The sequence below is a fragment of the Euprymna scolopes genome, chromosome 17 (genome assembly GCF_053919585.1).
Source record: "Euprymna scolopes isolate OS-2025 chromosome 17, ASM5391958v1, whole genome shotgun sequence".
Taxonomy (NCBI): Eukaryota; Metazoa; Mollusca; class Cephalopoda; order Sepiida; family Sepiolidae; genus Euprymna; species Euprymna scolopes.
In genome coordinates this window covers 73,341,013-73,354,319 of record NC_136498.1, presented here as the reverse complement: position 1 = coordinate 73,354,319, position 13,307 = coordinate 73,341,013, and the positions used below count along the sequence as shown (strand labels likewise).

The following is a 13,307-nucleotide window of genomic DNA, read 5'->3' as shown; positions in this document are numbered from 1 at the left end:
CACACAGGGCTATACATTGTGAGTGAAACAGTTGTATTGGCGAGTGATTTTTCATTTTTCAAAGTGGCGATTAGAAATAACGAAACGCTTATCTTTTGGCGATCGCATTTCTTTCACTGACAATCTTCCAAGGCTCACTACTGAGTGAAAAATATCTTTTCAGCTTATTTTTTTTAATAAAACGAACAAAGTTAAATTATTTAAACAATAAAAGTTTAATAGAACAATATACTCCTTTTTTTAACGAAGGCTGTTTCCAAAAATATCTGAAGAAATTCGAATGTTTATACCTTCAAGTATCAACATAAAATTTGTTGAATATTTAGAATTACACTTATTAAAAAAAAAACAGAAAAATCTTTATGATGTGCATATTCATCACAGAACGAAGATGTCATACTCTAAAAATCATGTGGGTTTGGCTAGTAACTTCTCTATTTGGCTAGTAAACGAAAAGATTTAGTTGTCAAAGGTCAACTAAAGATAAATTTGTCCAACAACAATGGTTTCAATACTGAACATTGATGAACACCGATTTTTTTTTTGCTTGTGTTGTGTGTATTTACTTCTGTAGTTTTCTGTATTTCAAACTACTCGATGTTTCCATTCAGTCTCGAAAGACAAAGATACCCCCTGTAGGGGCAACTGCATATGTAAGTGTGTGGCAAGGGTTGCGCAAACCCCAACCACACCTCTCCTGAATCGGCACTGTTTGAGTCCAGTGGCAAGGAGAAGTCCAGGATGACTGGAAACAATTGTCGAGATAAGCAGAGAGCACATACAGCACCTGGAAGTCACAAATGGTCACCCAGACTGACCAGGCTTATCGTTGCTTAACTTTAGTGATCTGGTGGGAACCGGTGTGTCAAACGTGATTATGCCATATAATTTCAAAGTACACACATCACAAAAAAAGATATTGTCTATTTAACTTTTTTTCTTTACAGTCCTTTAGGTGAAGTCTTCCGAGCTCGACTTCGTCAATTCCCTGCACTTGTAAACTGTTGTACTATCGACTGGTTTAGTGAGTGGCCTGAAGATGCTCTAAAATCTGTAGCGTTATATTTCTTAGAAGATATACCCGAGCTTTCCCTCAGCAAAGAAGTGATGCACGGAGTTGTAAGTTTTAGCATTTGTTTTTTTTTATTTTTATTTTAAATATAATCTTTCCAGTTTATTACTTTATTTTAATATATAGAGTTTTGCAACTTTTTTTTTTTTTTGGAATACTGAATAATAATGTCAATTGAATAAATTTCTAAAATAAAAATATTTTTAAATCAAAATAGAATTAAACAAAATAAATAAATAAATAAATAATTATATAAAAAAATTAAATTAAAAAATGAAAAATAATATAAAATGAAATAATAAAATAAAGAAAAAAAAATAAAAGAAAATTATAAAAATAAAAAAATAATAATAATAAATAAAAATTAAATAAAAATAGATAACATAAAATAGAATAAAAATAAATTTCTCATTTAATGAGGCATTTTAAAAAATAATGAAAGCAACATTGACTAAATCATCTAAAAGTTTTATGTTCATATGAACTCTTATTAACATAGACAAGAAAACTGATTAAAAAGCATTATTAAATTAAATGTATTCTTTTGTCAAATTTATTTTCCCCTGCCGTTAAAGTTAACCAAGTAAAAAAGACAAACATCATTGAAGCAGTTAAATAAAGATTAATATACTGCATAATTCAAATTAAACAGAAATTTACATCATGAAAAGTTCAAGATGGCCACCACAAAAAAAAAACGCCTCCTATAGAATTGCTAATATCAACCACTAGATTCTCCTTTTTAGACAAGATCCAAAAAAGGGCCTTCAGTCTAATAGATCCTGCACTATCAACCAAGTTCCACCCCCTGTCCCATCGCCACAATGTTGCATCCTTGTGCCTGTTTTACAAATATTTTAATGGAATGCACTCTGATGAACTCAGAACACTTGTTTCCCCCTCGACTAACTTGACAAGCAGCAAGATCCCACCCCTTCACTGTAAAGGTCCGTAGATACTAGAAAGCCTTCTAATCTAATACTTTTTTTTACTTTGAACTGATAGACTTTGGAGTTCCCTCCCTGCTTCCTTTTTCCCTGACTGTACTAACATATTGAAATTTAAATTTACTGCAAACAAACATCTCGCTTCTGAACTCCCAACATAGAGCCCTTGCAGACATGGTCTCAAATAGTAGCCCTTTACATCCAAGTGGCAATATACCTTATTTGGAGTGAATAAAAGTTTAAAATGAGTGATATTTGATATTTTTATTGGCAGAAGAGTCGTTATTATTTTCTTGTCTGCATACAAAATACATGGAAGGAGAGGTTAGTTTTTGTCAATGATAGCAAAAACATTACCTTGCACCGCCACGTGTGAAATATGCTGCAAGAACCACTCTGTGAGGATTATCCTTTAACCAAACCACCGATCATGTGAAAAAAAAGAAGCCATTCTACAATCCAACCATATTTGGTAGAAATAAGCTTCACTCCTCCCTCTCTTTGCCAAAATCTTTGAGTCCTTAATCAATCAAGCACTAGTTCACCACCTCATAGATCCTAACCTTCTTTCCGACCAGTATGGATTTAGGCAAACCCATTCTACTGCAGATATTCTAACTGTAATCTCTGAACATATATACTATGCACTGGATAAAGCAAGGGAGGCTAGATAAGGTTTCGCACGATTGTGTACTCATGAAAATTAAATCATATGGCATTACTGGACGAATACTTAACATAATCACATCCTTTTAAGGTAAGAGAAAAATCCAGGTTGTCCTGGACAGCCGTACATCAAAACAATATGATATAAATGTGCGTGTGTCACTAGGTTTCATCCTTGGACCTTTATTATTCCTCATATTCATAAATGATCTTTATAACAGATACGGGGAGGACGAATCAACACATATCTGAGGAAATGGCTGAAATCGTATAAGACTCACAGTCTCTAGTGGAATGGTGACGTAAATGGATCATAATATACAATGCTGCCAAGACTAAGCTTCTTTCTTTTAATAATTACAAGAAACCTTCTTAACTACCAATAGCCATGACTAATAACACCCGAGAGCTCATCGTTCAAACTCCTTGGCCTAACATTTGCAAAAAGCATGAATTGGAACAAATACATTGAGAACATTGCCAAGGCTGCTGCAAAGAATTTCCTACCGTGCTATAAAATTACTCACACCTGAGAGTATCCTGTACCTTTGCAAGGCCACAATTTGCCCATGCATCTAGGATGGTGCATCTGTCACAAGTCTCTCATTCTTAGGATTAAAAAAAGAGTTGTCAACCTAATAGGTCCCGTATTATCAACTATCATCCTCTGTTCCATTGCTAAAATGTTGCATCCTTGTGCCTGTTGTACAAGTATTTTAATGAATTGCGCTCTGAAAAACCCCAAGCACTTGTACTACATCAGCATAAATACTCCTGACTAACCCAATAAGCAGCAAAATCCCACCCCTACACAGTAGAGATCACTATATACCGGATGCTCAAATAATTTCTCCTTTTGTAATGCTAGATTTTGGAATATCCTTTCAGGTTCCTGCTTTTCTGACTGTACTGACATGCAGAAGTTCAAGTGTAATGTGAACAGACATCTTGCTGCTCAACTCCCTACATAATATCCCTGTAAATTTTGTCTCAAATAGTAGCCCATAACGTCAAAGTTGCACTATGCCTTGTTTGGAGTAAAATAATAGTAAAAAAAAAAAATCTATACATAACTTGTTCATCAAGTTTCAATCACAAATGTCCATTTCCACTCAATGCAAAGGCATTTTTGGTGGTTGTTTTATCAGTAAAAAAAAATGTCATCCTGAACGGGTCTTACAGGCAAAGATAATGCCTATCAAAACAATTAACATAGTTAGAAATAAAACACATTGTACGCGTTCTTCAGAACTGCTTTATCTGTTCCCTGCTTTTTTTGTTCCAACTCATTTGATTTGTTAGTCTGTCAATTTGCTGTTTTGATACCTCATTATAATATGGCTTCCTATTCCAGTAGCTTCTTTCTAAGAACTTTAAGCTTATGGAACTCACTTCCTGTTTTCCTCCTACCCTATAGCTTTGATTTAGACTAGGGCCAATATTTTTGTAATAATCATCTTGCATTTCTGTTAGCTCCTTACATTAAGTATCTTCATGCGATGTCTATATATATATATATATATATATTACACACAGTAATATATATATATATATATATATATATATATATATATATATATATATATATATAGTAAAATACAGTTAAATATGATATTTTAATTTATGGAGATTTCGTATATATTATAACAGAGTCAATTAAAAAAAAAGAAACGGGATTTGTGTGTTATTTTATCGTGCTATTTAAAAAAAAATGCTACATGGCGGGCACAAATTTGCAAATGTTAAGTTTGTAAGCGAACACGCTATCGATTGGACCAAGACGCTACCAATGTTATTATGTTGCAAATTTAGATTTTTAAAATGAAAGAATGAACTGACCATTTGCGCATGCACAATTAACAAACAGCGTTGAAACCAACATTTTTGACCTGACCCCTCCTTAAAATAAAACGATATTTCTACATGAAAGAATTGACGATTTTGTCTAATTTTTCAATATTATGTGTCCGAGAGATTATTCTTTCTTTCTTTTAACTGTACCACGTTCATGCCGCTTCGATGCAGATGACAAAAGTTTTTAGCGAACATACAAACGCACAAACGCACAAACAACTGAGACTTATATAATAGACTAGCGGGGGAGGGGGCGCCCGGCGTTGCCTGGTTATAAAATACAGTTAAATAAAAAAAAATGAAACTTGGATGTTATCAACCAGAACTGAAACTGAAAGAAGAATCTTCTAAGCAAAAAAAAGAAAAAAAAAATGCCACGTGGTTGACGAGAACTCACAAAAGTTAAGTTTGTAAGCGAACACATTATCGATCGGACCACGACGACACAGATATTATGAAGTTGCAAATTTATGTTTTTTAAACAAAACAACAAATTGACTGTTCGCACATGCACGATTTACAAACAGCGTCAAAGCCAAGGTTTTTACCTGCCCCACACTTCAAACAAAACGACATTTCTACATGAAACAATTAACGATTTTTTTCTAATTTTTCAATATTATGTGTCCGAGAGATCTCTCTTTCTAACGGTACTTGATTCATGTCGGTCTGATGCAGATGAGAAAGGTTCTTTATCAGACATACAAACATACAAAAACACTAACACACAAACACACAGACGACAGAGATTTATATAATAGATAACATAATCCCAAAATTATAGCATCGATTTTCCAGACACCATTCGCAAAGCTTACAAATTCTTTACACTATCTCTTAATCATCAATGAAACGATTCTTTAAGAAATACCATTATTTTTTTTTCATATTTTTAACTCTCTTTTATTTTTTTCATTAGTTTGATTGCAAACTAAATTGGTGCATGCCATCAAGGAAATCGTTCGTAAATTTCACAATCCTTTCTGCCGTACAACCAAATTGTGCACAAACAAACTTCAATCTATGCCTGTCCTGTCCACTAAGTTAAAGTCATAAATATCCAACAGTCTTTGTTTTACTGCAGTTCAATGATATTGGGGGACACTTTCGTGATCGTCTCATTCGCAGGAAGTGTGATTTTGAATGGGCTTCATTGTTGATGAACTCGCACTCTATTCTCAACATGTCGACAAAGTGAATGCACACATATCCAATGGCAATGACCGAATTTTTAATAAAGTGACCTCCCATCTGTAGTGGAATGTGACCAAAAATCGATGGTTACGTTTAATGCTACTAAGACAAAGTTCCTTTCCTTTAACAATTATAAAAAAACAACTTTTCTAACTGCTGATTGCTGTGGCTAAAAGCACCCTACCTGAGAGTTCAACATTCAAACTCCTTGGCCTAATATTTGCAGATAACATAAATCAAAACAAATACATTGAAGATACTGCCACGGCTGCTGCAAACAAAGTGGGTTCTCACTACCATGCTGTCACAACTTTCAGTATCCTATATCTCTACAAAGCCACCATTCACCGATGCATACTACATTTGGGCTGGTGCACCAACCACTTGTGTCTCTCTCTTTCTTTTATAAAAGGTCCAAAAATGAGGCTTTAACCCTGTGATTCTCAAGCTTTTTTATTCGTGGCAGCACACTACTGAGCTCTTTAAATTTCCACATCATACCTATTATAAAAAAATGATCATTTAAATGAATATTTAACAATGCTCACCGCGAAATTGGAAATTAAAAGACGTTTCAATTATACCAGTCATCATAGGAGCAACTGGGCTTATGAAAAAGAACTTTAAAACGTACATAGCAAGCATACCCGGTGAACCAAGTGCAAGTGAAATACAAACGATTGCACTGAAAGGGACGGCTAGAATCCTGAAAAGATCTCTTGGTTGGACTCACTAAAATAGGGGTAAATGTCAGACATCTGGTTGGATGTCCCATCCCCTAGAAGAAAAAGTTTAAGAAAAATGAAAAAAAAAAAAAAAAAATGGAAATTTCAAAATATCTAACAATTTAAACAAACGATTTATTATACATTTTAGTTCTTTTTTTTTTTTTATTCAAGCATCAATATCACATAAGAAATAACATGTGAGTTAGTATTTATTTATACAAACAATTTCCGTTATAAAAACATGAAAGCTGTTTTCCATCTATAGCAACTTGTAACTTTCGCTTATAACCTATCCGCAGTACACTAATAAGCATTTTTGCGGCACACCAGTGGGCCACACTCACGGTGGTTGGGAACCACTGCTCTAATCTAATAACTCCTACATTGTCTATCAAGCTCCAGCCTCTGTTCTATCGCCGCAGTGCTGCATTCCTGTGCTTGTTTAATAAGTACTTCAGTGGAATGTGTTTCTATGAACTTGTTTCACCTGTGCTCCATCAACGTAAGTACCCCTACCCTTCTACCAACCAGACAATCGACAAAATCACAACCCCCTCACTATAGAGATCTCCAGGTGTTGGAAAACTTTCTAGTCTAATAGCTTCTTTCATCGGACTGCTTTATTCTGGAATTCCCTCCCTGCTCTGCATTTCCCTTACTGTACCAACGTGCAAAAATTTAACTATGGACAAACATTTCGCTGCACAACTCCCCACTTAGGATGCCCTTATAAATCTGTTCCTAATTCACAGTAGCCTCTTAATTTTGCAGTGGCCATGTGCTTTGTTTGAGGTGAATATAAGCAAAAAAAATAAAGAAAGAAAGAAAAAAAATAAATAGATAAAATAAATAAAAATAAAAAATAAAAAAAAAAAATAAATAGTAGAGAGCCAAAGCCAAACACAGCTATTTGTATTCTTAATACGTACAACAACCTTTTAAACAGTTCATAATAAATTAATGTTTGGTGTCATTAGTCTGTAATTTTATCATCCTATTTTCCTATATGTATGCAATTATTTCATCAATATTAATAGCAATTAATTAATGTGATTTAATAAGCAAAAATAAATTAAAACCCGTCTTAAAATAATGTTTAGTCATTTTCAAGGGAAGTAATTTAAATGAAAACTATTTTCTTTTAAAAGATTGCAATAGATTTATATTAAAGATATTTAATCTAAGTTATATATTTCAAAAAGAATTCTTAGAGCTAGATTAATGGCAAGATGGTGGGTAGGTTTTTTGCTTGTCAAATATAAAAGAGATAAATATGCAAAAAAATAAAACGTAGCTTGTTTTAGACGGATAATTTTCCAAAAAAAAAAAAAAAGTTAAAGATTATCTAGAATTAAACGGAAATGAATTTTAATTTTATTTTCGTGGTAAAACTAATTGCAATAAAGATATTGCAAAATGTTTTGGTGCATTTGCTGAGAAAGAAAAAATAATAACTCTGTTGCAGGTTGAAATGTGTCAAGTTATCCATTCATCTGTGACGTTTCATACGCAAAGATATCTTGCGGAATTGTCAAGGTACAACTATGTCACGCCAACAAGTTACTTGGAACTACTCGGAATTTTCTCCAAGCTCATCCGAAAGAAAAAAATGGAAAATTCGCATGCACTTCAACGTCTTCGTTCCGGCCTCGACAAGGTAAAGTGATTTTTTTTTTTTTTTTTTTATGTTGTTCAAATTTAAATATTTTACCGATATTCTAAATTAACAAAAGCACCCAGCATCATCCTCAAATGAATGTGATGCTTACAAAGTTAGCCTGTTTATCGCACTGATAGCGAGATTAAAACACCAAGTTCATAATAAAAATAAAAGAACAATAGCTTTCTGGTATACAATTAGCAATCGAAATCATAAAGTTAACTAATTTGCATATTTGCTGAGCAAAAGAACATCTCATTAACTAACTATTTATTGTTATTGTTTTCTAATACAATATTTTATTATGACACATAGTTCTGTTACGGATATTTTTTTGATATCGGGATAAAAGATTAGCACATTTTTTATTTTGTTATTTTTTTACTAAAGATTCACGACTTACCAAGGCCCAAAAATTACTCGAGGATAAGGGTTAATGAGTGTCAGGAGTGGTGGTGAGACAGCATCATAATGGTTAGTAACAATAGTGAAAGTTTGGCAGAGGTGGATTATTTAAGAGGACGAGTCAACATGAATTTGTTTGCATTGGATTTGAAAACCACAATGTTATAGACAGCTGGGAAATAGCCCTGCGATATTGTGTTCCACAGACGGTTAGTTCTAGAACAGAAACTTTGCTCATGGAAGTTTCATTTAGTTTTAAGCATAGAGAGGGAGAAAGGAAAATTATTGACAGTGTTTGTAACTAGACGCGTTTTTGTTATGAATGTTTTACCGGGAGTGAGCATGGATTAAAGCTCAGCCGAATACCTGCCATGAGAATAATGACAGAAAGATTAGCAACGTCTCTTCTGTGAAGGAAGATATAGTAGAGAGGAGAACAGGATATCGCCATTAGATTGCGAAGTCGGTTTTGTAACCTGTCAAGGCAAAAAGAGTGTGTTGAGCACAACTCTCCAGATCTGACAACAGTACTCTTGTGGCGGAAGTAATGCAAAACGTGACTTACACAAGTAACAGCGCCTCTGTCTATCCTGTCGGTGACGAAATCAAGAAAGGAAAGAGAAAAGCAAAACTTTCGTCCATAGACGGTTTATTAATATACACTGCGTATCAAATTATTAACAAGTTTACATTTTTTTTAAATATTTAAGGAACGAGTGAATAAAAATCCATGAAAATTTTAAAAAGTGCTTACAATAATATTCAGCTACTCCAGTCAGAAGATAAAAGTATTTAAAGCAGTATTAGCGAAACTATGGCAGAAGACAGGAATATCTGTTGATTTCAGTGTGTCAAGTTATTGTGTCAACAAGGTTGAGAAAAAACAAAAACAATATACCCATAACTTGTTTATTGAAATAATTTTCAAACATTAAATGAACTAGGAAAAATTACTAGGACAATTACTACATAGCCATTTCTTTGTTGATATAATTAGTAGGGGGTATGCGATTCTTTTTTATGAATGACTTGTAAAAGAGGTTGGTCCACAGAATTAGTCAAATTTGTGTTTTCGTCAACAGTTATTGCTCGCGATACCTCTTGGAGAGCATCCCACAACTCATCTTTGCTCTTAAATCGGTGTCCACTTGCATAGAGACGTCGCTTCATGATACTCCAAAGGTTCTCAATTGGGTTCAAATCTGGCGAATTCGTAGGCCACTCCATCTTCCGTAGCTCAGAGAACCCCAGTTGTTGCAAACACTCTTTGCTTTTGTTTGCTACATGCGAGAGAGTATTATCCTGCATAAAAATAATGGTTCTTCTGAGTGTCAACTTTTACTTCTTCAGCCATGGTGCTCCTTCAGAAAAGCTATGTAAGCATTTGACGTCACTTTTACGCCTTCTGGAACTTTCCATGGGCCAACTAAAGTACCTCCGATAATCCCAGCCCAAATCATTATCCCACCACCACCTTGTTGGCCCCTTAAACGCTGATGACGATGTCGTCCATCTAGGACTCATCCCTTGCTCCAGCCGTCTGGGCCATGAAATGTGACACATACTTCATCCGTGAACAAAACTTTGGAAAAATCAATTTTCATGTCCTCTGCCCATTTCAATCGGTTTTGTATATGATGTTGCTTTAATGAGGGCGTCGTCACATGTTTAACAGACTTTGTCACTTCTTTCAAAAGGCGACATCGAGTACTTTTTGAGACATTCTTTAATCCGTCTTGGTCAAAGACTTCTCGACTTGTCTGGACAGGGTTCTTAACAACTTCACGTTTAATTTGGAGTAGAGAACGTCTTTACCTTCATCAGCTCTCTTACGTACCTTTGTAGAATCCTTGACAAAGTTCTTCACAGTTTGATGGTGCCTTCATATTATTTTCGATATTTCGAGGGTAGTGTTACCTTTTGCTTGCTGTTCTGTAATAATATTTTTTTCAGAACTAATCAAACCACCTTTACGATCCATTTTATTGACGAAACACACTGCCTTGTAAATAATTTGACACACCTTAAATACCGTAGATTCAGCAATTACGATGGCAAGTTGTTTACATTGCGCCGAACAGTACAAAAATTTCACAGTACGCACAGCTCAGCATTGCCAACGTCTCCAAAGCTTTTGATATGAAACTAAGGAGTTCGAACGAATATTTATTACTATTTTTAAAAATCTTATTTCAATTCTATTGTGTGAAAAGAATCTTTTTGGTACTTTTCGGTTAATTTACATTTGAGATTGCGATTTTTCGTTTCCTGAACTTTCTGTTAGTCTGTTATAAAGGAAAATTGTAATTCTGTTTGTGTGTCTGCCTGGTTAAAAGTCACAAACTACTCAAGATACACTGACGAACCTTACATCATGAGATTCGATGTGAACTCAAACTGATTATGATAAAAGGAAATGCTGTAAGATTTATCCTTTTGGGTTAGGGATAAAATTAGTGCATAGAAGGATCAAAAAGAAAAAATACTTTTTTTTTTATTGTTAGTTGTTCGAAAAACAACATAGAAATTAAGTCAAATAGAAGTCGGTTTTATTTTACTTGCTTGCTTTTTTTTTTCGTCTATTATAATGAACTAGTTGCCAGAGAGAGAGAGAGAGAGAGAGGTAAAAGAGAGAGAGGGGGGGGGGAAGGGAGACAGAGAGTAAGAGAGTGATGGGAAGAAAGCGGTGGGAGGAAGACAGAGGGGTAGTCCGAGTGAAAGGTGAAGAGAAGGATGGGAGAATAAAAATAAATAATGTTTCTTTTTTTTTTTATTTTTCATTCTCATTGTTATTTGTTTGACACACAGCGTTCAGGTGACTATATTTTCTTTCTTTTTTTTTTCTGTTATGATGAACTAGTTGCCAGAGAGAGATATATACAGAGAGAATAAAGAGAGAGAGGGGGGGGGAAGGGGAGAAAGAGAGAGAAAAGGGGAAATGGTGAGAGAGGAGTAATCCGAAATATATATTATAGTGACTTTATCTACTACTAGCAGGCCACCCGGCGTTACCTGATATTAAAATACACATAAATATTATATTTTAATTAATGCAGAAACTGAGACATGTGCATGCGCAGGCGCATTTTTTTAAAAACCGTTCACTTATTGTAAGTAAAAAGAAGAAAAAATACTCCAGCTGAGATTGAAACCAAAACCTAAAGACAAGTGAATCAAGTACGATAGCCATTAGACCATCGTAACACGGTCTTTGGACGGCGTTTTCCAACTACTTATTCTTAACATAAATAATCTGTAATGTGAATTATTCACGCATGCGCATTCATGAAACAGTTAGCAAACAGCTAAAAATCCGCTGACTCCCACGTGCTAATTTTTCCATTTTGACTCATTAACAGCTCTTTTTCCCCAAATGCAAATGGATTAAAAAGTTTTCCACATATCTAAATATATTATATACGAAATTTCAAGTCTGTAGATAAAAAAATTCGTTGAGTATATAGGTTAAGAAGTGTCCTCTCACACACACACACACACACACACACACACACACACACACACACACACATTCTCACTTTTATAGATATATAGATTCATAAGTAATCCTTCCCATTAAAAGCATTAAAAGTCTATGTTAGGTCTACTTAGTGATTGATTGCCATTCATCATAGGTGCTGCTTCTTTGAATCATCTTACTTTCTACCGTTTTGATTTGTCTATAATTTTTACTTTGTCCCATAATGGTGGATGGTTTCTCTTTTTTCTCTATATGTAGTTAGCCATTCTCGACTTTTCAATATCTCCGCGTATCACTGCTTTCCAGTGTTCTTCTAACCTTACTTTTGGAGGTTCGCATAATCCAAATAATACGAATAATCAATCCTCATCTCAAAAGTTAAGAAACATAACTTCAAATTACCAATCATCATCTCAAAAACCGAGAAACTAACTTAATAGAGTAAAACTGAAACAAAATTGATTTCAATCAAGTATAATAAATGTGTGTTTTTTATTGTAGCTTCTTGCCACTGCTGCTGATGTATCCAAACTCCAAGACGAGTTAGCCACAATGCGACCATTATTAGATGAAGCTGTGCAAGAATCAGTTGTTACCATGGAACAAATTTCTCGCGATACAGTAAGCCTTTAATCAATTGATATAATAATTAGCAAGTAAGTAAGTACCACCTACAGTTAAAATTCAGGTAGATAAATAAATAAATATATATATATATATATATATATATATAAAAGTGAACGTGTCTGTCTGTCTGTCTGTCTGTGTGTCTGTCTGTCTGTGTACATTTCCCTACGCAATAACTCTGTCAATTTTTAGTCTATAGACTCGAAATTTGAAATACCGGGTACTGAGATTTGGGAAAATCGATGTGACGGGTGTCAGCCAGAAATTTGGCTGTTAAGGGGTCAAATTTCAACGATTTGACCTTTAAGAACTCTACCAAACTCCTCCGACAATTTTGGGTCTAGACACTTGAAATTTTAGATTTAGGTTCCTTGAACATGGATCTAACTTAATAAAGTGATTTGAGCCCGAAACAATAAATTTTAAGTGGTCATAATAGGGGTCAAAGTTTTAAAAAATTAACCATTTTTTTTTGTTTTTTTGCTTTTTTTGCACAGCATACACCTCCAAACACCCGAGCAACGCCGGGCACCCCTGCTAGTATATATATATATATATATATATATATATATATATATATATATATATATATATATATATATACGAGCAAACAGTTAATAAGACATGTTAAAAAAACACTTTGAAATGAGTTAAAAACATATTTAATCTGAAAAGG

The 13,307-nt window shown here is 34.1% G+C and overlaps 1 protein-coding gene across 1 annotated transcript in view; it reads left to right on the top strand.

The window, feature by feature from the left end:
* The window catches only part of LOC145296792 (dynein axonemal heavy chain 1-like), a 350,721-nt gene that overhangs the window by 220,270 nt on the left and 117,144 nt on the right, over positions 1–13,307 (top strand). Inside the window, exons 53-55 of the mRNA XM_080142859.1 lie at positions 948–1,119; positions 7,927–8,118; positions 12,506–12,625. Coding sequence (XP_079998985.1) covers positions 948–1,119; positions 7,927–8,118; positions 12,506–12,625 — 484 coding nt within the window. The remainder of the gene's footprint in view (positions 1–947; positions 1,120–7,926; positions 8,119–12,505; positions 12,626–13,307) is intronic.